The following is a 25,784-nucleotide window of genomic DNA, read 5'->3' as shown; positions in this document are numbered from 1 at the left end:
TCGAATCCCCCCTTATTTTATAGATTTTAATTGCCTTTTATAGCTGAAACGAAAAAGAAAAATAGATATATGAAAAAAGGAAATAATTCTTTGCTTCCATTTTGCTATTAGTCCGTTTCTTTTGCTGCTTGTTTCTTTGTTTGTTGCGTTGCAGGTACATGGACAGCTGGCGTGGAGGCGCACGTAGGAACTGCTGTGCGTGGGAGCGACGGAGGCTGAAAGGCGTTTAGGGTTTTGAGTGGTTTGCTGATTGTTGGGCCGCGAAAATGGGTTTTGTAAATTGGGCTTTTGGGGTTATTATTTATTTTTTGTTTTATTTCGGGCCAATGTAATTTTGGGGTTTGGGCTAAATTTTTTTGTAACTAGACATTGTTATTTTTGGACTTTTGGATTTATTAAATTTGGTTTTAATATAGGCCGGGAAAAAAATTGGGTATTACATGTGTAATTGTGTAATGACTTTGTTTTGGATGAAACAAATGAATAGGTACCAAAGTGTAAAGTTGCCAAAATAAGGCCAACGTCATGACCTCGAGTCCCCAACGCCGTGACATGGTTTGACAGTGAGTGACGTCCCAACGTAACTCACTAAGATAGCAATGTCACGATGTGGAGATTATGAAATGACGATTTCAGTCTGAGAATTTCAAAACTTTACAATTTGGTCTGAATTCATGCTTGAGTTAACAAAAGAGCTTTCGTAAGCTCGTGTGGGACCCAAAAATTATTGTGTTCTACGTTTTGAATGTGAATGATACTTATTTGTATATATAATTGGTTGAATGTTGCAAAAACTGTTTATCGTTGCTCCGGCAATGAATGTGGCATACTACAGCTTGGACCCGACGAGTAGGTCGGGTGAGGGGGGTTACATTCATGAAGTTTTACTTTCATTGGTTCTTTGAGGTGACGAAATCTTAGGAAAATGGGTTAGCATCAAATTTTATATGAATCGTATCATGAACTAAAGAGTATATGAGGATAAGTATTATGATGAATAGATCCATAAGAAATTTTTTTAGTTACCACACAATTATGGCAGTATTGATGCGTGTATCTGAGGTAATTACTGTGCAAGAGAAATGTAAAGGTGTAGATAACTGATGAAGGAAATTCAAGATTATAGGATGAGATTGAGTGATTGTATCATCCAACATCCCATTACGGTAAGTTGTATAATGTAAGAAGTTGTTTTGGAAGGGACATGGATTGATCTAAGAAGATAAGGTACAATACCTCACTCTGAAAGGCACCCTGATAGAGGTTGAACAGCTGATGTCTTTGGGAAAACTTTAGGAAAAGATGAAGCCATCGAAGTATAGAAATTTAGTCAAATGGTTTGTCGTGATCACAACCTTCTACAGTACAAAGAGAGTTATCACATTGAGTTAAGGTCTATAGAGATGTAATGGGAAGTGAAAGGCTCATGGAACACCGTTGTTAAGCAAATATCATACTAGAAAGCTAACTAGAAAGTTAATAAACTCCATACTTATTTTGGAGAAAGAAACAAAAGAGGATCCAAAGATAGATCTAAACTGAAATCTGAATGAAGATTCAAGTGACGAGCCAAAACTAGAAATGGAAGAAAATCTTAAGGAATGCCTCGACTCATGAACGAGTAGGACTATCTCAAAGCTTAGTATAGTGAATATACTTTTGATTAGGTAATACATAGAAAGTATGAGCCTAACGTCATAACCCATTTTGACTCCAAAACTCGAGTAAGTAGTAATATAGATTCTCGTAAGAATTTGTTTAGAACTTGAAGTTGAAAATCCAATGATGTGTTAACTAAGTACTATGTGTATGTATGTGCATATATATATATGAAACTATCTTTTATGTTTTGGAAATCTTGAATGAATGAATGAATCAATAGTAATATTTCAAGTATGCTTTTGTGGTATCATTGAATTCATATCAGGATTAGAGATAGTGAATTTACTCACGAAGCTAGGCTCTGCAAACATATGGAAATCGAACTACATAAACAAATTGTTGTGTTTTTGTTTTCTATGTTCTTATCTCAATGCCACCTTATTCTTTTTTTTTTTAGCTTGCCTTCGAGTCTTCAACATCTAGTTTTGTTCAAGATGTATTTCGTGATTCTTCTATTTGAATAATAAAGTTTTCAATTTTTTTAGAGAATTGCAGCATTAAATTCATTCAAAATCATTATAATAATATAAATATAGATATAATAAATATAAATTATATAAAAATGTGAATAATTGACTTCTTTTAATGCTCAAGAAATAAAATGTTAAACTTTTTACTTTGTATTTCCTATTTGAAGTGCTATATTACACACATATTTATATACTTTCAAATATTTATATGACGATAAAGGAAAGCTGATTTCATGAACCAAGAGAAAAGAAAAATAGAATGGTATCACTTTGCATGTATTTTTTTTTTTGATAAATTCTATCATGCTAAAAAATAGAATGGTATCACTTTGTACATTTATTATGTGAATGAAAAAATATAAAATATATAAAAATATTGAAATAATATTTTTTAAAATAATAATTATTGATAAATATATATATATATATATTTTTAAAAAAAAGGGTATTAGTGGTTTTTTTACAAATATTAAATTACTTATATAAACCTATCAATGTATTCTTTCTCTTTTGTAAATTTATTTTTTTTATTTCTCTAATTGATTTAATATTTGGTTAACTCCTAATATCTACTTAATTAAAAACTTTAATAATAGAATAGATATACCAACTATTAACCTTTAGATTCATTAAAAACGTAAATAATAAATCTAAATTATTTAAAATGACGAATCGAATCAAATTAGATCAAAAACGAGTTTAAATAAAAAATATTTAAACTCGAATAATCTGTGTAGAAGTCTAAAAGAGATGTTGTTTGATAATGTGGGATGGATGTATGAAGTATGGACCATAAGTCAACTAAGGCAAAAGATGAAAAGTGTTGTTTGACTTAATTTCAAGCCTCTTGTTTATCGTCTACAAAAGCAACATTGAGGGAATCTTCTTAAGGCTCCTTTACAGTCAAAAGTGAGGCTGTACTGACATTCCCCATGTCTTTTATTGAGTTCAAGTCAAACCTCTTTCATTCTTCTAACTTTAATCTTTGCCCAAAGACAAGGACCTTAAGCTACCTTGCTATTCCATGGTTAAATTATCGATTTTTAATTTAGTTAATTTGATTGCGGGATTAACAATAATTAAAGTTTATAAAAGTTAAAAATAAGAAATTTATAAAACCGATTCAGCTACTAATTATTTCTTGATCGGTTTTGAACAATTCGCTTAGAAATCAATTCAACTCTCATGTATGTAAATCTTTGACTTTATCTCATGTCACTTTTCTTGTTCGATATGTAGATAACACCTGAAGATGATATTAACTAGAGAACTTGAACCCTAACCGATTTGAATTCATATTTAAGAATTAAAAAGTTTTAAAATTTAATTATAAATTTTATAAATGTTAGAGTTAATTGCACCAAATATCCTCAAATTATGATCCTTATTCTAAATTGGTCCTCAAATTTTAAAACATTCTAGTTTCATCTTCAAACTATCGAGGTTATATCAATAAGGTCCTTCTATTACTAAAATCGTTATTCTAATCATTAAATGAGATGTTAAATCTTATATGACATAATTTAAAATGAAAATAAAATGAAAATTGTAAAAATGAATGTTGCAAAAATCTTGGTTTTAAGGTTTCCAAAACTTTTACAAAAGCTTTATCGAACACTGAATCTATTTTTTCTTGTTTACTTCATTTTTAGTTTTCTACTTTTAAAAGTTATCCGGCAATGTTTTACTTTTCTTTAAAATTTTCATTTTAAATTATGTCACATAAGACTTGACATGTTATTCAACAATAATGACCTAATTGATATAACATTGATAGTTTGAGGATGTTATTAGAATGTTTTAAAGTTTGAGAACCAATTTAAAATAAGAATAATAGTTAAGGGATGCCTGATGCTATTAACTCTAAAACATTAATGTAAGAATAAGTTTTATTTTGTACTATTAAGTGAACATCAACTTTGAGATTGTAGACTTGTTCATAAATGAGATTAGGTAAAATAAATAAATTATTTTCGAGTTGTAGTTTTTATATATATGTATATAATTGCGTGTAGGAATTGAGATTATTAGGAATTGAACCTAAATTCTTATATTATATAATACAGTAATTTTTAGTCTATAATAGAAACTATTCCAAACTTATTCAAGTAAAAAAAAAGTCAAATCATACTTGTGAACTAATAAAATTCAATATTGTAGGATACTAAAATTTGGCTAATTTGAGCTCAATTCCAATGATTTAGCTATATTCAAGATTTTTTTTTCTTTTAATGAAACTTGCCTTGTTTGTATATGCTATCTTTGGATGGGCAACGCGTTTAACTATGTTAGTGTAAAAACAGCTGTGATAGTGAAATTAAATACTACAGTAAAACTGTAACTTGAGAAAAAAGAAAGACTAAACGCATCGCACTGAAAGTAAATGTCCATCCAAAATGCTTAAGTTTTCTTTTTCTTCCATTGGAAACTTGTAAGCTTGCTATTATATGTTAAGTAAAAGAGGACAATTGGGAACAATGCAATCTTTGACCAAATCTAAAAGGGAAAAAAGTGAACCATGACAAATTATTGCATGAACATTGTCAAAGTTAAAAGAAAACCACATGTCCTAACAAAAAAGAAAGAATAAAATGAAATGGTTATTTCATCGAAAAAATATGTTGTAAACATTTTATTTTATACTAAAAAATTTGAGAATGCAAGAGAGGAAATGAAAAGAGAAGATGAAGCAATGCCAACATGAAAAGTTAGAAAAATGCTGCAACATTTGAATGTTGTGGAAACGTTGGTTGTTTGTTTTAATTGAAATTGTTTTTGGGTGTTAATTTATTAATTTTGTCAAGGTTTCTAGAATTGTACCTATGTATCTATGATTTCGTTTTCCAAAAAATTCGTGTAGTGGAAGATCTTGAATTTGAGATTTTCTACCGTAAAAATATTCTTTTAAACGAAGGCATTTGTGCTTGGATGGAGGCTCAAGATCAACCTCATGAAAGCCTTATATTCCTTAAGGAGGTTTCGCCTCATGGAAACGCTTTTTAATGGAACTTTAGATTTAGTCGGTCTTGACCAAGAAACCATTGGTTTCACTTGGTGGGCAAAGAATGTTCGACTTATCAATTTATTCAGTAAACTATTGGGGGCTCATGTAGTCCATGCCGGATTAATTATATTCTAAGTTGGAGCAATGAAACTATTTGAAGTGGTTCATTTTGTTCGAGAAACACCCATGTACGAATAAGGATTAATTTTCCTTCCCCACCTAGCTACTCTAGGTTGGGGGTAGGTCTTGGTGAAGAAGTTATAGACACCTTTCTATAACTTCTATCTAGAGTACTTCACTTAATTTCCTCTGTTGTATTGAACTTTGGCGGTATTTATCATGCACTTTTGGAACCTAAACCTCTTAAAGAATCTCGGTGATCAAATCAGTTAGGTCACCAATTCATCAGTTTTTTATTAAATAAATTATTAAAAACTCATAAAAATAAAGAATATTAAAAATATATTAAAAATCAGTTCAACCAATTTTTCAGTCTGATTCAACTAGTTCATATCAGTTTGTGACTCAATTGGACTAAAGCCTTTCTCCGAATCGATACCCTGACTAATTCCCATCAACCAGTTCGACTGATCAATCCGATTCGATTAAGATAACTATGGATTTTGTTGTTTGTTGTTTTTGTGATGTATTACTTGGGAGTTTTAATAGATTGAAATTTTTTCTTTTTGAGGGTAAAAGATGCAATTTTATCATTGTACTAACTTATAATTCTAAAATTAAAAAAAAAATCAAATTATAATTTCACATCTTTATGTTGAAGTTACTAGATCGATAAAATTTTATTAAATATATCTTACAAGATAGGTAGAAATTTCCAAAAATGTTTACAAACTCTCTTGTTCGGAGCATTTTAATAACTTTTAAGATATCAACACACATAAAGTTAATCATACACACACATTTCCTGGTGTGGTATACCCAAGGATACCATGCACATACACGTAAAAGAAAGAGAAGGGAAATATTCTAAGTTGATGAGTGGGCCATTAGAGCATCTGGATTACTACGAATGTTCTGGTGCACCATAGCAGATTCATGACTAATTTTTTCTCAAGGAATCATCCTAGTGGGACACCACCATTTCTTCCTTAATCCCATATAAATACCTTCCCCAATCCCCCCTTTCTTCCTCACCTTCAAAGTACCTCCCCTAATAATATATACTTCACCTATATTTCATCACTAAAACCAGCTATGGAGTGTGCAGATAACCCAAGGTATGTCTCAATCTCAACCCTAGACATATGTATATGAAACCCAACAATGTAGTAATTTTGTTGATGCAATGATCGAACAAGGCGGAGATTATGATGGTATTGGTCGGTTCACCCCATTTGAGATGGGTCGGAGAGCCGGTTGTTCTGGTAATAGATAATGGAGGAAGTAAGCTCTCTCATGGAGAGTTATGGAGAAAGATGGAGAAGAGAAGAGAGGAAAAAGTCCCTTCTGCTGTTTCCTTGTCCCCTCTTTTTTTTCCCGTAGGCTTTGGTAATAATGGTCTAATATACTTAGGTTGTCATAGAGTTACGAGGATGTGACCGGAGATTTGATATGTATAATAATTTTATATATGTATGACAAGTTTCAATGATTAATGTTGTAATGCAGGAACAAATGTGCAGCTTGCTATAGACAGTTCAATAGGATGGAACATTTGGTTGATCATATGAGAACTTTGTTTCATTCAGTTCATGAACCTACTTGTGGTGTTTGTAAAAAGCACTGCCGATCCTTTGAATCTCTAAGGGAACATCTAATAGGTAACTAATTCAATTCATTTGTAATATATATATGTCACGGATTCTTGAAAACTATATAAATTTGTTAATAAATACAGGTCCATTGCCCAAACAAGAATGCAGGAACGCGTTCAACATCCGAGGCTGCAAGTTTTGTTTAGCCATTCTCGATAGCCCTTATGCTCTTAGGGTTCATCAAGACAGATGCCAGCTCTCTGGAGTGAACCATGTATTAATTCAAGTCAAATTGTCTTTATATACATACATATATACGTAGATAAAAGTATCATAAAGGTCCTATACTAAAAGTTGGATTGTGTTTATTCTCTCTACTCAAAAATGAGTAAATTAGTACTTATATATAAGATCAAAGAGTAAACTAGTCCTTCTGTTAAAAATTTCATACATTTCTACTGTTAAAAAATGATCTCTATACGTCAGAATAAAGTACATGTGGCACGTCATGTAGAATTGTCTAGTTATTCTGTCAGCCACGTCAATTTTTAACAGTAAAATTGGATAAATTTTTTAATAGAAAAGACTAGTTTTCTTTTTGATCTAATGTATAGGAACCAATTTACCCCTTTTTCTTTAGTAAAGGAGGGCAAAATGTAATCTAACTTTTAGTGCAGGAGACTCCATGATACTTCTATTGTATGTATATTTATAATGGCACTTTTTTTCCCATATTGAAATTGATTTAAAATGTGGGTTTTACTTGTAATAGGGGATATCAGCTTACATGGCTAACTTGGGGCTTAGAGATAGCTTAACAATCGACAATGGTTATTCAAGAGGCCCACAAGTTGTTGCACTTGCATGCAAAACTGTTGGTGGTGGAAGCGATAGGTCATTGGATCTTTGTGCAAGGGTTTGCATCATTGATGAAAAGGAGAATATAATCTTCCATACTTATGTTAAACCTCCTATTCCAGTCACAAACTATAGGTATGCCCATAGGATAAATCCGAGTAATCCCTAATCTTTTCATGTTCAACATATATTCAAACTTGGTCCGATACTTGCCTTAGTCTGAGTAACATAGGTTCCTTGTTTGAATTACTTTCAGGTACGAAACAACAGGCATTCGACCAGAACATTTAAGGGATGCAATGCCATTGAGACAAGTTCAAAGAAAGGTTCAAGATTTCCTTTGCAATGGAGAACCAACGTGGAAAATTCGATCACCTAAAGGTGGAAAAGCTAGGATTCTTGTAGGGCATGGTCTTGATCATGACCTAGATAAAATGCAAGTCGAATATCCACCAATAATGATAAGGTAAAAGTTTAAGGATGCCATATATATATATAACATACATTCAAAAGGAATATATATAAGTCAAACTACAATCTTTTTTCAATACAGCTTGCAGGTTTTGTATTATTCGAACTCTTCGGTTTTCTTAAAGTATTCATGTTCGATATTTGTTTACAGGGATACTGCAAAATATCCTCCCTTGATGAAAACAAGCAAACTTAGCAACTCACTCAAGTACTTAACTCAAGCATATTTGGGGTAAGTGTCTATAGATCATCCATTTCTCCCCTATACGATCGGTATCCGATCGACGATCGTTAACGAGAGAGTGATGCATCATGTTGGGTGTGAATTAGGTATGACATTCAAAATGGCATTCAAGATCCTTATGAGGATTGTGTTGCAACAATGAGGCTTTACGTTAGGATGAGGAGACAAGTTCATAGGAGACAAGACTACCCGTTGGCTTCCGACCCTCAAAACCGGAACAACTTCGCGTCGTGGAGGCAAAACGAGCTCGAGAGGATGTCCCCTGAAGAAATGTTGGCAATCTCAAGGTCTGATTACTACTGTTGGTGCTTGGATTCTGCGTAAAGACACTGAGAAATGCCACTATTTCATTCTCCTCCCCCCCCCCCAATTACTTGTTATAGCAATAAGAAGGAAGTAGTTCATTGTTATTTCCCTAGTGTTTATTTGTACTAGTAAACAATTTATTGGATTATATATACATGTATGTATGCTAGTGAAATCATCTAAATAAATGGAATTATAAGAGTATTCATAGAGTAAGTTTAGCTCGGTTGGTTTATAGACTACAGTCCTCTTTCAAAAAAAAAAAAACTGAAATTCCAAAATAAACATGATAAATACATTAATAGACACATTAAAAGTTTAAAATAACTAATAAGAAAGCATACAAACTTAACAAAATTAAACTGAATGAATAATCAAAATATTATGAATTTAACAATTGAAATAACATTCAAATATTAAATTTCGGTTAATTTGAGTGAACTGATTATTTTTTTATAATTATCTGAACTGAATGAAGTTTATTCTGTTAAATAATCAACCTATAGATACCGTAAAAAATTCCAACAAGAACACAAATTCAACATATATAAAGAGATTATGAAATATGAATCGTCATAACAATATTATTTCAATTCTCTAATAAATTTGCAATTTTCAGCTGCCTGTTTATCTTGGGTTTTTCTCCCAGGATGATGATCAATGTTGGGAAATGTGGACAACTTTTTTCATATGTTTTAGTTGAGAGTTTGATATTTACCATGCATTTGGCACCATCTTCACCTCATGGTTAATATTGATTCCCTTTTTGTGAGGACCACTCGACACCTACAACTTCATCTTTGAATCTCATTGGTTTCAAATGGAATCAGATTTCCATAAAAGTTCATCCTCTGATTTTTCTTGGCTTTCTTGATCAAACACCACCATCAAAGTCTTCATCATATAAATATATTTGTACTTTTTTCACTTATGAGTTTTTAAGTAAATATTATATTTAATTGCATAATTAGGATAAATTTCATAGGTTGCATCATATTTATATTTTATGTTGTTTTACTTATTTTTAGTTATTTAAGTAATAGGCATTTTAATAAGTGCTTTGGCTTTAATCAGGTCCAATTTGAAATGAAGACCGAGTTTGAATACGAGCGAAAACAAAATGAGATAGAAAAAATATGCGGGAGTGTCGAAGCAACATGTGCGCCACAGTACACTGTTCTGCCGCATATGGTTTCGTTTAGTCGCTGCCAAATTGAATGAATCCCTAATTAGGTCTACACAACAACCATATTTAGGTTTCAATTAGGTGTGCAAAAAGAGAGCAACAGTCGTCCTGCTAATGTTCATTGAAGTAATGGTTGGATTGAGTTTTGGAGTTTCAATTATTCAATAGGATTTCTATTTCTCTTCATAATGTTTCAATTAATGTTCTTATGATTGTTTTATTATTTTTGTTTATGATGCTCGTTATGAACTAATAGCTCAAGTAATGATGAAGTAAATCGGTTATTAGAGATAAATTTAAGTCAGTATAAATATTAATTGTTCAATTGCTTATTCATAATTAATTTAAGTGACTGTTAGATTAAGCAATAATCTAGGAAGAGTTAAATATCGAGAGTATTTGCTTAACCTTAGCGATCTAGTTGAATAGTTATCTAAACCTACTAAACTATACACTGATGGATGGGGTTGTCTGTAACATATACACCAACTTACGTAGTGAGGGTTGATGCCGGTGTTGGTTTAAGGTTTACTTAATTCCTATACGACATACATCAACATAGGATTTTCTAAACACCTATAAGTGATACACCAACCAAGTACCTACATCTTAAGATCATCTTAGTCATGAATCTTAAACTTATCAATAACTGGATTAGATAAATAAACTTACTCACTTCTAATAATTTCTAACCCATATTGTATTTTTATTCTCCTAATAGTTACTATATTTATTTTTAGTTAATTCTTAAATTTATATCAGTTCTTGTGTTGAAATTTTTATTTTATTATTTCGAAAATTGTAAATCTTTTTTTGTGAGATTCATCCTCGAAAAAAGTAGTAACGACTTCTGAGTTTTAATTTTATATTATCAATTTTTACTTTTCGAATAGTGCAATTACAATGTAACTTTGATGAAGTTAGAGGGAAACATTATTGTTTTTATTACATGAGACCAATTGGTAACATATAACCATACATTTGCATCACAAATGTGAGATTTAAATTAATTATCTTGTTGGATTGGATATATGACTACTTTTCCAGCGACTCTACCAGTGTCGACATATGCAAGTCCTTCAAGTGTTTGAGAGAAAGGGTAAATGCCATTGGGATCAATAACAGCCTTCACTTTCCCACGTTCCAAGTAAGGGTTCAATTTCTCCAAATCAGCCCCATTTGAAGTGACTATAAACACAAATGCTGGCACAGTCACTGCTCCAATCACTATCACAACTTTCCCACCTTCCTTCATTGCCTTCACTGCCCTTTCACATTGCCCTGGTTTTTCGTATACAAATCAGGCTTGTTATTTTTCTAGCATATAATAAACCCGATGCATAATCCAGTTGGATTATGTAGTCAAACTTATCAAGTAGATTAGGCCCGAGGCTTAATTTAAAGTTCAAATTTTAACATCTGCAACATTTTTTCCATTCTCAAACTAGATTTGAAAGTAAAAGAATCTATATTAATCTTACCAACACAGTCATATACAACATCAAATTTCTCAAGGAGATCTTCAAAGTTTTCCTTGGTGTAATCAACTGCTAAATCAGCACCCAAATTCCTCAACAACTCTAGTTTTCCTGTGCTAGCAGTAGCCACAACTCTTGATGCTCCGAAAACATGCTTGGCCAGCTGATCTAATAATACAAATTTAGCATACCACAAAGGTAATACAATCATTTGGTAACGTTGACATAAACGTACCTGAATGACCATGCTGCCAACTCCACCCGCGCCTCCCAACACAAGAATGGATTGACCAGCGGTGAACTCGCATCGTTGAAGGCCTTCGTAAGCTGTTCCGATGGCGACCGGCAGTGAAGCAGCCTCGGTAAAGCTGAGATTCTTGGGTTTGGGAGCCAATAGCCGCTCTTCAACCGCCGTGTATTCGGCCAAAGTGCCGTATTGTTTGGGATGATCCAAGGCTTTCTCATGGATGTTACCATATACTTCATCACCTACCTTTAAGTTCTTTACCTGGCTTCCTACTTTCACCACCACACCAGCTACATCGTACCCTGGAACTGTCTGAAAAAACAAAAATAAAACAATACATCCATATCAGACACTTAACTGAGTTTAAGTTATAGCTAGTAATGTAAAAAAACTTACGGGAAAAGGGCATTCAGCTTGAACAAAAATGCCAAGCATCCTCTTATTATCAACTGGATTAAGCCCCGAAGCCATGACCTTAACAAGAACTTGATCTTCCTTCAATTCAGGAACAACAACATCGGACTTGAGTTTCAGAACATCTTCAGGTTTCCCATGTTGTCCATAAATCCAAGCTTTCATTGTACATGGAACATTCTCCATTTTTTTCTTTTCAAAAAACCAACTTTCTTTTGTGTTATTAAAAATAGATAATTTGTTGTTAGATGTTTTGTTTGTGGTAAGAAAGTGCCAAGTATTTATAGGAGGGTGAATGGGGTGTAATCGTTGAGGCTGCTTTAAACAATTAAAAATGTAATGGAATTCTTAAGATTATTCAAATGGATTAAGGAGGGTGATTCACTAACAGTCGATGTTGACTCCTGTGTGAATGATTATTCAAATGTATTGTTTTTATGGCCGGCGCTGTGGCTGCTTTGAGGTGCAGCTACCACCGCCCAGCGTCCAAAATATTTTATTTTGTTAATAATAAAAGGGGTCGAAAGAAAAAGATATCTTTAAAAATAATATTTATTTCAGATAAACAATAGATTTTTAGTAGCGCAATTATTCTATCCAATAATAATGGATCGTTAACTCCGTCAAATTTTTCTAATAAGTTCACTAATATGATATTTTAAAATAAAAAATATATTCATTTAATAGTTATGTATAACATTACACATTAGACCAAAATTTTAGTCTCGGCTAATTATTTTACCAAATTAACATAGGGGGTTGGATTTGAATTCTTTGAATATGAGAGTTGGTGTTTGTTTGCATATATGCTTACTTAATATTTATTATCTTTTTTTTAATAATCTGATTATAAATTTTGGTTATATCTTTTTATATATATATACTATGCTTAAAACGATTTATAATCTTTCTTCAACCCATAAATAAAAGTATAATACGCTTCAACACACTCAAATTCATTGTGTCAATACTTATGCCAATCGAAATTATATATTTTGTCACTTTCCTGTTAGTTGTCGTTAGATTAGTGACAGAAAGCTGATGTGAGTTTTTTTATTAGTCTAACAATAGATTTAGCCCTCTAATGTTTACACATTCTATTAATTTGATCCTAAATATAAAATATTCAACAAATAGCCCTCAATGTTTACAAAATTTGTCATTTTAGTTCGAATACTAAAAAATTGAATAAATTTAACCCTCAACATTTATAGAATTTATCAACTTAGTTCTAATTCTAAAAATTTCAAAAAATATATTAAAAATTTGTCAACATAATAAATTTAGTTTGAAATTTTAATTAATATTTATTTTTAAAAATAAAGCTATTTATATTTATTTTTAAACCCTTAAATTTTTTTTATTTTACATAAGTAGCGATGTGTTATCTTACTATTAATTGGTGGTGCATGAGAGTATGCACTAACAGTGGATCAAATATTCTTAAATTTGATGAATAGTACCTAACTTATGGGTCCATTCTATAGGGTAAGAAATTTGTGGTTTGCATTTTTATAATTATTTTAAAATTAAAAATTGTAAATATTTTATTTGAATTTCATATAGTATAAACTATCATTATATTATATTTTTTATTACTTATTTCAATAAGGCTTAAAGCATCATTTGGCCGATGAAGTATATTATTTTTCTCACTTTGGTATTTTTTTTTTACTCAGACTTTTACCTAAAGTTATATTTTGTTACCAATTCGCTTCATTATCTAAAAAAATCCGGTTGAAATGTGACTCAATTAGAATGTGCCATGTGGCACTTCAATCCAATTAGAAAGTGTCATGTGGCATCTATATCTATTAACAATAAAAATAGACTAAAATTTTCAAAAATAATTTATTAAATAAAAATATCAAAAACTATTAGGTCAACCATCGGTCAACATTGGTCAACACCGATAAAAGTCAAAGGATAAAATATATTTATTATATATTTATTAATTAAATTATTTTTATTTTTTAAACTTTTATTTATTTTTAGAATTTTTAATCTATTTATATTTTTATTACCTAAAGATGTCATGTGGCACATTGTAATTGGACCACATTTTAGTGGGTTTTTTAAATGGTAATAAAAAAAAGTACATTACAATTATTCAACAATTAGTGATGATATTATATAAAAATTGTAGGCCCAATTTTTATTGAATAATATCAAAGACACATTTTGTTATATATTAAATATTTTTTATTTGTCATCTAGCTTTTTAGAAGAAATAAGTAAAGAAAAAGAAAACAAATAGCGTATGAAATATACCCTTTTTTATTTTTTTAAGTTAAAATTTAATCAATAACATATTAATATATTTATTAAAATTTTATTCTATGTCTATATTATTTTTTATTCTATGATGTACTATTGAAAGTTTTATGCTTCAAAGAGATGGATTTAATCCCCTTATTCAAAAAAAAAAAACTGCTTTAAGCAATGACACTAATTTAGAAAATAAATTGGTATTCTAAATTGGTATATGTTTGATTAATATTTTGGTAAATTTGAGCTAAATTAGATAGAGAAATGATTGAATGAAATTGTGTTTTTACATTATCATTATCCCTTTTTAATAGGAGAATAACAAATCAAAATTTTCTTCTTGATATTTAGCTTTTTCTTCTTGAAAAATTTAGATACAGCTAAAAATACTGAATATCAAGAGAAGCAAAATCTAATTTATCATTCTCCTGTTAAAAAGGAATAGAGTTTATGTGAAATATGATATTATACAATCAAAAAGTTCAGTCCTTTGAACCAAAAGAATAAAGCAAGTTGCTTTAGACTTGGTCAAAAGAAATCCAAGGCAAAAGAGTGAAAAATGCGAAACACCCAATTCTATATAACCTTCAATGAACTGAAAAAAAACAAGAAAATTGTGTAAATTGAAGCAAACAATGAGGTAAAAGAAATTGAGAGGAAAGACAAAAGAACTTACATTAAGAGGGGAGAGAGAAGGAGGAATTGAGAGACGCTGGCCCAAGGAGGAGTTTGAGGATAAAGAAAGAGCAGTCTTTGAGCTTTGCCACGCAGCAATGGTTGCCATTGTTTTTGCCTTCTTCAACTGTTCTAATGAACACTTTACCATGTTTTATTTAACTGTGTCAGAAAACTTTTTTAGAGGTAAATGAATTTTTAATTTTTAATAGTTTATATTTTTATAGTTTTTAAAGGATTAAATTAAATTTTTATAATTTTAGGGGGGCCGAAGTATAATTTTACTTTTATTAATTTTAAATTTTAAATTTTTCTAAAGGACTAAAACAACAATTTTCTATTTTTTATATACGGTGAACTCTGAATTCATATTACAATTTTAAAATTTTAAAATATTGTTTATCACTTCAAGCAAATCTTTATTTCATTATTATTTGTATATAAAATATTAAAAGAAGAAGAATACTAATACTAATATAAAAACAGTAGATCCTTTAGTGACTGCCTTCCTCACACCACACCTAATGACCTTGTAAGAGACCAATAGAAGAAACACCGGCCTCAACCTTAATTCCATAACTCAACCAGCTTGGTAAGTGCTTTAGTAGAAGACCCTGATGGACCCATGGCAGCCAAGGCCTTCTCTTTCATCTTCCTGCTCTTTTCTCTAAGTTCCTCACCCTTCTCTGATTCCATAAACTCTCTCACTCGTTTCTCCAACTCAGTTCCACTCACAAACCCATCCCCCTCCATTTGCTCCACCGGAATAGCCATCTTCATATCCTCAACCAAAATGTTCCGGTTCAAGTGTTGCTCTGCATATAAAGGCAATGCAATCATAGGCACCCCAGCCACCACCGCTTCCAATACCGAGTTCCACGCACAGTGAGTCACAAAGCCACCAATTGAGTCCTTGTTCAACACTGCTACTTGTGGCGCAAATGACTTCACAACCAAACCCCTATCTCTGGTTCTCTCCATAAATCCTTCTGGTAAAAGACTGTCTAAATCCACATCAGGGTTATCTTCAACTTGCTTAGTCTTTTCATGATTGGGTGGATCTTTTACAACCCATAAGAACCTTTGCCCACTTTTTTCCAACCCTTTGGCTATTTCCTTAACTTAGGGTGGATAGAACGTCCCATGGCTTCCAAAACACAAGAACACAACGCTTTGACTCGGTTGCTTCTCTAGCCATGATAAACAATAGTCATTTTCAGCTTCATGTTTACTTGGTGCAATCAAAGGTCCAATGTAGAAAGTTGGTGGAGTACTTGGAGCATCAGGAAGGCATAAACCTTTAGCAATAGCCTTAATGGAAATGGGTTCAAGATCTTCAAAAGTGTTGACTATGATTCCATCTGATTGTTGAAGACTTGACATGAAGTACATAAAATCATGATAAGCTGGATCATCTCTATCAAGTAAAGGTTCAGGCATGTGTACAGCTCTCAACGATGGCACACCCTCAAAATGGAAGACCGTGTTGGGCAGATCTTTGAAGCTTCTTCCAAAGGTTTGTTTATCAAGCTTTGGGATTTGAAGGAAAGCAGCAAGGGTAGAAGCACCAGAGGTAAAGAAGTAAAAAGTAGGGATGTTAAGATCTTTTCCCATAGATAAAGCCGAAGTGAAGAAAAGGTCAATGATAAAAGCGGAGATTTTTTGAGATTTGGAGATTTGTTGAAGAGAATGGAGGGCGTTGGGTGCATGAAGGTGGATGAAGTGGAAGGCAATGGCGGCACCGCTGCAGTTTTGAGATAGGTCAATGGAGATGGAAGGGAAGCGAAAGAAGGAGATAGATGGGAAGGCTTGGGAGACGGAATTGATGTAAGAGATGATGGTTGGGGTGTGCCAAAAGCCAGTGGTAAGGAGGATGGTGATGGAGTATCGGTTGTTGTAGTGGTGAAGGATGAGTTTGCCAAGCTCCACCATTGAGAACACATGGCCCAATCCGGGCGATGGGTAGAGGACGATCGTCTCTTGCATTGTTTATTTTCTTTCTTTCTTTTTCTTGAAGAAGAGTGTTTTGGAACACTGACGAAACAATAAATTTATTGTGTATTTGTTGGAACAAACTTTCCTTGGTCTTTCATTTTCACCCACTCATGTCTTTATCATTACGACATGTTTATCTTTTTTTTTTATAGAAAAGTACAATTTAAATTTAAGAAATATCTAGTTGAAGACTAGGAGGACTATGAGTTAACATTCATATAAAGTTTGTGTCAGATAAAAGTTAAATTCTGCTATTAGATGCGTAATTCACGGATTTAGCACATGTACATTTTCACTCTTTATACTTTTTAATTTTGAAAATTTTAATCCTTACCAAATGATAATTATTATATTCATTAATTTAAATTATGTTATTTTTAAAATTTGATGTGTCAAATATATTATCACATTTGTAATACTATGTTATTTGTTATTTTCATTTATTACTAAAATTTTGAAATTCAAAAAATATAACCACTAAGGTTGATCCAATTGATGAATGTGGATTAAATCTTTAACTTTACGCATAACACAGTACTAATAACATAATTTAACCAAACAAATTTAACTGTTACCATTGGATCAAGATTAAAATTTGAAAATTCAAAAAATACAGAAATTAAAATAGAGGTACTAAATCCACAATTTGCACAAAGTACAAAGTCTAATAGAATAATTTGACTAATTTTTCATATCAAGACAAGCAATTGGTTTCACAAATGCTTAATGTTAGGATGCCTACGAAACCGAAAATATATTTGGGGCTACCGAACATAGTGAGTGGGGAAAACAACGGGCATTTCATTGATTGAAGGATAGAATGAGGAGGAAGATAAGTGGGTGGAGTATCTGACATCTTTGACAAAGAGGTGAGGAGATTTTCATTAAATATGTTCTTCAAGTCATTCCTATGTATTACATGTTATGTTTTCTATTACCAAATTCCTTATGTGTGGAACTTGAAAATATTATTGGTAATTTCTAGTGGGGTAAAAGTAGTAATAAGCGTAGAATTTATTGGTGCACTTGGAGACAATTATGTGAATTAAAAGATTATGAAGGTATGAGATTATGTTGCCTAGCAAAGTTTAATTTGGCTCTACTGGCCAAACAAGGTTGGTGATTGATTACTTGCCTAAATTCCTTGTTAGTGAGAACTTTAAAGGCAAAATATTTTCCAAACATGAACTTTCTACAGCGAGTTTACGGAATCTACCTTTGTATACTTGGAAAATTGTGCGGGCCTCAAAGGGATTCTTGTGTTTGAGTGTTTGAGATGTGTTGGAGAATTGGTACAGGGGCAGCAATCTCGATGAGAGATGATGCGTGGATACCTGGGAATCCAAATTTCAAAATTCAGCAAACTATTACTAATCAATGTATACAAACATTGGTTGATTTGATTGATCCAAGATTGAGGACATGGAGAGAAGGAATTGTACGATCTATCTTTAATGAAGTGAAGGCCCAACGCATTTTAAGCATTCCTTTGACATAGTTTCTACATGAGGATTTCCTGGCTTGGGTGGAAAGGCATTGGGGGAGTATACAGTGCATAGTGCTTACAAATTGTTATTACAAGAAAATAATATGGGAACTACAAATGGGAGTAATCATCCCCATTCGACACTTTACAAAAAGCATTGGCTTTTAGATTTGCCCTCTAAGATAAAAAAAAAATACATTATGGAGAATTAAAAAGAACGATTTGCCTACTTTTTCTAATCTAAATTACAGGAGGCTGATGGGAATGTCAGAATACCCTAGATGTGCAAACGGATTCGAAACAATGGAATATGTGTTTATGGAGTGTTTGAAATCAAAGGAGATCTAGCAGTAGTTAGGCATTATGTGACCAAAACGTCACCAGTTACGAATATCAAAAACTAGGTGAATCTTTTTTTTGGGAACAATTCTAAGTACTTTTGTCGAATCTTTTGTTGTGCTTTGTGGGCTATATAGGCTGGGAGAAATCAACTGCTGCATGAAGGAAAAAACATAACAGCATCAGAGACGGCAAATTTTATTAGAAATTATTTGGAGGAAATTGATGGAATCAATGAAAGAACAACAGTAAAGCAAGTCGTACAAGTATGATGGAAGGCACCAAATGAACAAATTGTCAAAATAAATTTTGATGTAGCTTTTTGTAAGCAAAATAACAAGTCATGCTTAGGAATTATCATCAGAGATACTATTGGCAGGGTGTTATTCTCAAAAAGCATTTTGTATGGCAACATACCTTCACCATTTGCGGTTGAGGCACTGGCATGTTTTCAGATGATTAAGATGGAGCTGCATGTTGGACTTACGAGGGTGGAGATCGAAGGAGACACCTTATCGGTGATTCGGAAGCTGCAATCAAAGGGAATCGATAGGTCAGTAATAGGTGCTCATATTTTAAACATTAGAGCAATCTGTGAAAGATACCAAGTGTGTGTCTTTAAGCACACGCTGAGACAAGCAAATGAAGTTGCACATTTATTGGTTGTAGAAAGATTAAAGAGAGATGAAGAGATTTATGTCATCGGTGAGGTTCCTTCTTATGCAAAAGAGGTAGCGAAAGAGGAAATTCCGACCTAATTGCTTTTTTTTCAATATTTTTGCTTTATTTTCCCCAAAAGTGTATCTTGTAAGACGCTTTGGTTGCTGAAAACATGCCTTACAAAATGTGCTTTAGCTACTATGACAATCTAGTCGGTTAAATCAACCTATTTTTCTAATTGAACCAAAATGCAACCTAAAATCTTTTTTTTTTCAAAAACAACATTCTAATTTTGCCCACTTAATATTAGTTTTTAACAATAAAACTTTAATTCTAAAACAATTAATATACAACTTTACTTATGATAATTATAAATTACAATTGTGATACCCCACACCTAACCTAATCGTCAAATCTAGATGTATGATATCACATTATGTTTCCGAAGTAACTCAGACTATTTCAATTTATTATATCAAATAATTTGGCAATCAATCATAATAATTCTCATACAATCACAATTATACGCATAAACATGATGAGTTAAGCTAAATTATCTCATATAAAATGTTTCAAAGTTTATCGAAATCAAACATGAAGTTAGGATTCAAATTCAAACTTGATGGGCCAATTTAACTCTGCATCTTGAGACACTGAAGTTTGTGTCTCAAGACTTGGTCACTTATGTCTCAAGACATAATTCCCTTATTTCAAACTTTTTACTTCGATATTTGGATGCCTCAAGAAAAGGTTTTTGTCTCAATACCTAAAATAGGATAAAATTTATTTTAAGTTCAATGTTTAATAGTCTCAAGACAAATTGTGAATTATCTTACATCATAGCATGTGCTAATTTTGTACTTACATAAATTTATGTGTGCATCATCTTAACATCTACCAAGATAACATCATAACTATTTCATGGCATAGAATTCATTGTTGGAAAATTATATTTTTATGGTAACTTTGAGGCATATTCTCAATACGTAAAGGTGGAGAGTTGAATCATAAAATTATGGTTTCATATTCTACTTCATGAGACATTTACAACGGTATATCATATGCTCAAAATGGTTGAGTAGTGAATGAGAATTTGATGCTCAAAGTAAACTACTTGAAAATATTGTTGAGGAAAAATAAAGACAGACCCCACATTGGTTAAATACCAAAGTGTGAGATATGTTTATATATGTGAACCCTATTAAAAAATAATTGATTGACTAAGCTTGTAACTTTGCCTCGCGTGTAGGGGGTGCAAGTCTAAACCCGACGGGATTAAGGTGCACCCAGACAACGTGGGCAATATGAAATGTCCAGATCGATCAAGCCTAAATAGGCTTGCGAAGATTTTAAGTCCCACGCGAATTTATTTTAAGCCCCACTATCCTAAAAGCCTATAAAAGGTTGTGTATTCTGGAGGATTAAACCTACATTCCAATAATTTCTTATACCGAAATTTCGTTGATTTCAAAATTCTTCTTTTTGCCTCTCCGTATTTCTAAAACATTCCGGTGATAGAAAAAGGCAAAGTTCGTTCGTTGATTGTTGTAAAGGTTCTACTACTTTGATCATTGTTATTGTTGTATTATGGAAGACATTCGACCAACGTTTCTCCAAATACCGTAGGAGTGGCCGAATCTGTCTTAAGGAAACTATGTTTCACAGGCCTTGACGTTTCGTAAAATCTCGATTCTCCTTTATTTCAACTGTTTATTATGGTTTTATTTGATTTTCGTATTTGATAAATTAATTATAAATCATTCTATTTATATTTTATTTCATATGTGTTTATTTATATTTAATTTATTTTGTTCGCTAACGTGACATTTATTCGTGTCAATATCTATCATGATAGCATTACAACTTATATCAATATCAAATATTATCACTATTATTCTATAATTCAAGTCGAACTTATTATCAAGGGATAAGACATAGTTTACTTACCTAGTCATAAGTCGTGCTTGATATTATCCCTTAACATTTATACTAACACTTGACATTCAATCACGACATAACTGGAAACATACTTGATATTCATATTTTATATTAAATTCAAGGACTTAATAGTAATTAAAAACATGAATTGAATAAATATTTATTAAATTAGCACAAACCAAATTAGTTATCTGACCACCATATTCGCCTCAGTTCCTCGACGTTTCGATCTCATCTTCAGCTATGTACGATCTTTTCGATATAAACTACATCATTGATGAGCTTATATCCAATGCCTAGAACACAATTTTAGGTTCTTTTCATTTGAATCCCTTTATAACTTTAATCTTGCACTTTATCCTATCCTCGTATTTATTCTCTAGGGATCTCAAACTACCATAATATTCCAAAATTCTCATCTCTTACAATCTAATCCTTAATGTTTCAATAATAACTTTAAAACTTTAACATGATGTAACTTTATTTCAAACTAACTCATTTTATCCTTACATAATCAAGCTTAACTATCATGAATCTCGTGTTTTCAAGCTTACAAAACTTCATATCTTCAACAATGGTATCATGAACTAATTTACTTAATAGCAAAAATTAAACAATGGGCTAACTACACCATGATCCATACTTGAGAAATCTACAAAAATCTTTAAGAAAACAACTTATTACCTTACCTAATTGTGGCCGGCAATGGAAGCAACTTAAAGCTTTCGTTCTTTCTTCATGGTTCGGTTGAAAGAAAGGAAAAATAATGGTTTCTCTCCCCCACTCACAACCATATATACATGACTTTACTTAATAACTAGCTTAGTTAATTTATTAATGAATGGCTAGGATTTAGTTAGGTTAAAATTAATGGAGATGGACGGTTGGAATAAAGTAAAGCCACTAACATTGATCAAATATGCTTTATTTGCTAATTAGTCCTCGGCTTAATTGCTACTTAAAAGGCTTTAAAACATTCCAAATCAAATTCCACTCACTATACAATTTAATTTAATCTATGTACTATTTTTTTAATAATGCAAACCCATCATTTTATATTTCTGATTATTAATCCCATGCTCAAATCATAATAATAATCGGGATGTCCCGATTTAATAACAATTCAACCTTAAAATTCGAATTTTTCGACTCATTACAAAAATTTACTCCTCCTTTATGAGAAACTTGTACATTATTTGTAAATTAAAAGATGTAATCCGATTTCTAACAACTTTGTCAAATATGTGAGATTGGGGGGGCAGGAGATATGATTTGTGGTGTTTTTTCTTCAATATTGTTCATGTTTGGAGGTGATGGTCTATTCTTGTGATTGTTTTGAACTCTATTTACTTTACTCGCCACTTTTGTTGAATTCCTATGTTTGTTGTGGTGTTGTATAACACCAAAAGAGGATAAGAATGTAATGCATAGTAAGAGAATCAAAACCCAAATTTTACCATTATCATATAATAATAATAAAAAGAAAGAAAGAGATTGGTCACAAAATAAAACTCGTTAAAGTATTTCTTTTACATTAGGTAGTGTTTGGTATAATGGAAAATAGTTAGTTTTCTTGAAATTTAATCGGTTGAAAAGTGATTCTAATGTTTGATATATTAAATTTTATTTACTTTCTTTGGAATCTAACTTGGGCAATTGTTTTCGTATGAATATGGCAATATAATTCTTATGATAAAAAGTGGGAAAATTATTTTCTCATGTAAATTGAAAAGGTTAAAAAAATAAAAACAAAATTAACCCTATTTTATATTGGTTTAGGGTATTAGTCTATTAATAAATGTAAACAAAAAAAGTTATTGTATTCTTCTTTAGTCTTGCTACTCGGTTTTTTTATTACATATTTTTTAATTTATTCCAAAACAAGTTGTATATATATATGATTTTGTACATGCATTATTATATTTAGAAAATATATGTAGGATAAATTTGAAACAATTTTGCTTTCAATTAACAATTTCACCCTCATAATTTATATGGTAGATTATATATATTAAATTTTGAATAAATTAAATATTTTCACCTATTTTTTATGTAAAAGAATTTAATCTTTAAATATATATTAATATTTTAAATTGATATGATAAAAATATTGGACCAATTTAAAAATGTATATGTATAATATTAGATTATTAAATGTTAATAAAAAATTATATATATAAAAGTAGTTGAATTTTATACTGGTAAAATTGAATACATCAATAAAATATGAAATTTGAGTATTTGAATAAGTTGGTCTTTCCCATATGTATATATGACGTCAACCATTGCATTAGCCATAATGAACTCTTTCCTTTGTACAAATTCCAATAGATGGTCAAATTCATTCTCCCTTACGTGATTATTTTGAATTTGTTTAATATGATTAAACCGCATTCACCCTCCTATAAATACTTACCAGAAGAACAAAACAACAAATTATCTATTTCTCAATAACATAAAAAAGATGGAGAATGTTCCATGTACAATGAAAGCTTGGATTTATGGACAACATGGGAAACCTGAAGATGCTCTGAAACTCAAGTCCGATGTTGTTGTTCCTGAATTGAAGGAAGATCAAGTTCTTGTTAAGGTCATGGCTTCGGGGCTTAATCCAGTTGATAATAAGAGGATGCTTGGCATTTTTGTTCAAGCTGAATGTCCTTTTCCCGTAAGTTTTTTTACATTACTAACTATAACTTAAACTCAGTTAAGTGTCTGATATGGATGTATTGTTTTATTTTTGTTTTTTCAGACAGTTCCAGGGTACGATGTAGCTGGTGTGGTGGTGAAAGTAGGAAGCCAGGTAAAGAACTTAAAGGTAGGTGATGAAGTATATGGTAACATCCATGAGAAAGCCTTGGATCATCCCAAACAATACGGCACTTTGGCCGAATACACGGCGGTTGAAGAGCGGCTATTGGCTCCCAAACCCAAGAATCTCAGCTTTGCCGAGGCTGCTTCACTGCCGGTCGCCATCGGAACAGCTTACGAAGGCCTTCAACGATGCGAGTTCACCACTGGTCAATCCATTCTTGTGTTGGGAGGCGCGGGTGGAGTTGGCAGCATGGTCATTCAGGTACGTTTATGTCAACATTACCAAGTGATTGTATTACCTTTGTGGTATGCTAAATTTGTATTATTGGATCAGCTGGCCAAGCATGTTTTCGGAGCATCAAGAGTTGTGGCTACTGCTAGCACAGGAAAACTAGAGTTGTTGAGGAATTTGGGTGCTGATTTAGCAGTTGATTACACCAAGGAAAACTTTGAAGATCTCCCTGAGAAATTTGATGTTGTATATGACTGTGTTGGTAAGATTATAAATTCTTTTACTTTCAAATCTAGTTTGAGAATGGAAAAAATGTTGCAGATGTTAAAATTTGAACTTTAAATTAAGCCTCGGGCCTATGAACAAAATTTTATCTACTTGATAAGTTGACAACATAATCCAACTGGATTAAGCTCGGGTTTATCATATATTTAACAAGTATAATTTGTGTATGAAAAAATAGGGCAATGTGAAAGGGCAGTGAAGGCAATGAAGGAAGGTGGGAAAGTTGTGACAGTGAGTGGTGCAGTGACTGTGCCAGCATTTAAGTTTATAGTCACTTCAAATGGGGCTGATTTGGAGAAATTGAATCCTTACTTGGAAAGTGGAAAGGTGAAGGCTATTATTGATCCCAAAGGCATCTATCCTTTCTCTCAAGCACTTGAAGGACTTGCATATGTTGACACTGGCAGAGTTGCTGGAAAAGTTGTCATACATCCAATCCAACAAGATAATTAATTTAAATGCAATTTCTATATATATACGGATAAAAATATCATAGAGGTTTTTGTATTGAAAATCAAATTACATTTTGTTTTTCTGCTCTAAAAATAAATAAATTAGCTTATATGCGTTAGACCAAAGAACAAACTGATCATTCTACTAAAAATTTCATCCATTTCTACTGTTAACAGAAATGACCAATTTGCTCTTTGATCTAACATATAGAAACTAATTTACTCATTTTCTAAGTAAATGGGATAAAATACAATCTGACTCCTAATATAAAACCTCTATGGTACTTGTATATATATAAATACTATATATTAGAGATTCACAACTGTGATGAAAGAGTTATCGTATGTTACCAATTAGTTTCATGTAATAAAATGAAGAATGTTTTTCTCATGCTATTTTGATATTTTAACAATTTGATTGTTAAATTTATTATGTATGCAAAATTTTTAATTAGTTTGATATTTTTATCATATTGATCTAAAATATTATCTTTATTAATAGATAATTATAAGTTGAAAGTTTTTTCTTTGTAAAAAAGAAAATAATTAAACATTTTAAATTTACTCAAAATTTTACATATATAA

The 25,784-nt window shown here is 31.6% G+C and overlaps 3 protein-coding genes and 1 pseudogene across 8 annotated transcripts; 2 read left to right on the top strand and 2 right to left on the bottom strand.

The window, feature by feature from the left end:
- The first annotated feature begins 6,295 nt into the window (after positions 1 to 6,295).
- On the top strand, positions 6,296 to 8,939 carry LOC107926460 (RNA exonuclease 4). The gene is made up of 7 exons (XM_016857307.2): positions 6,296 to 6,374; positions 6,766 to 6,917; positions 6,995 to 7,125; positions 7,624 to 7,844; positions 7,966 to 8,175; positions 8,332 to 8,412; positions 8,511 to 8,939. Exons 1-7 carry the CDS (start codon positions 6,352 to 6,354, stop codon positions 8,746 to 8,748), a joined length of 1,056 nt encoding a protein of 351 aa, XP_016712796.2. The 5' UTR covers positions 6,296 to 6,351; the 3' UTR covers positions 8,749 to 8,939.
- A 1,900-nt stretch (positions 8,940 to 10,839) lies between these two features.
- On the bottom strand, positions 10,840 to 22,226 carry LOC107926450 (2-methylene-furan-3-one reductase). 6 transcript variants are annotated; one of them, XM_041098012.1, is made up of 9 exons: positions 22,101 to 22,226; positions 19,236 to 19,348; positions 18,917 to 18,973; positions 18,210 to 18,327; positions 15,000 to 15,140; positions 12,038 to 14,918; positions 11,630 to 11,953; positions 11,398 to 11,557; positions 10,840 to 11,197 (listed from the first exon to the last, which is right to left on the bottom strand). In XM_041098012.1, exons 6-9 carry the CDS (start codon positions 12,239 to 12,241, stop codon positions 10,923 to 10,925), a joined length of 963 nt encoding a protein of 320 aa, XP_040953946.1. In that variant the 5' UTR covers positions 12,242 to 14,918; positions 15,000 to 15,140; positions 18,210 to 18,327; positions 18,917 to 18,973; positions 19,236 to 19,348; positions 22,101 to 22,226; the 3' UTR covers positions 10,840 to 10,922. The 6 variants fall into 6 exon arrangements, 5 of the variants coding, with proteins under 5 accessions (XP_040953946.1, XP_040953945.1, XP_040953947.1 ...); XM_041098011.1 differs by having other exon boundaries at positions 22,106 to 22,220; XM_041098013.1 differs by having other exon boundaries at positions 18,917 to 18,970; positions 22,106 to 22,220.
- Positions 15,321 to 17,106, bottom strand: LOC107926563 (UDP-glycosyltransferase 88F5-like; annotated as a pseudogene).
- A 1,629-nt stretch (positions 22,227 to 23,855) lies between the features above and the next one.
- On the top strand, positions 23,856 to 25,610 carry LOC107926451 (2-methylene-furan-3-one reductase). The gene is made up of 4 exons (XM_016857302.2): positions 23,856 to 24,084; positions 24,169 to 24,492; positions 24,565 to 24,724; positions 24,926 to 25,610. Exons 1-4 carry the CDS (start codon positions 23,881 to 23,883, stop codon positions 25,198 to 25,200), a joined length of 963 nt encoding a protein of 320 aa, XP_016712791.2. The 5' UTR covers positions 23,856 to 23,880; the 3' UTR covers positions 25,201 to 25,610.
- Positions 25,611 to 25,784: the final 174 nt, after the last annotated feature.

This window comes from Gossypium hirsutum, chromosome D07 (assembly GCF_007990345.1).
Source record: "Gossypium hirsutum isolate 1008001.06 chromosome D07, Gossypium_hirsutum_v2.1, whole genome shotgun sequence".
Taxonomy (NCBI): Eukaryota; Viridiplantae; Streptophyta; class Magnoliopsida; order Malvales; family Malvaceae; genus Gossypium; species Gossypium hirsutum.
The sequence above is the reverse complement of the archived record's forward strand: the minus strand, read 5'-3'. Positions and strand labels throughout refer to the sequence as shown.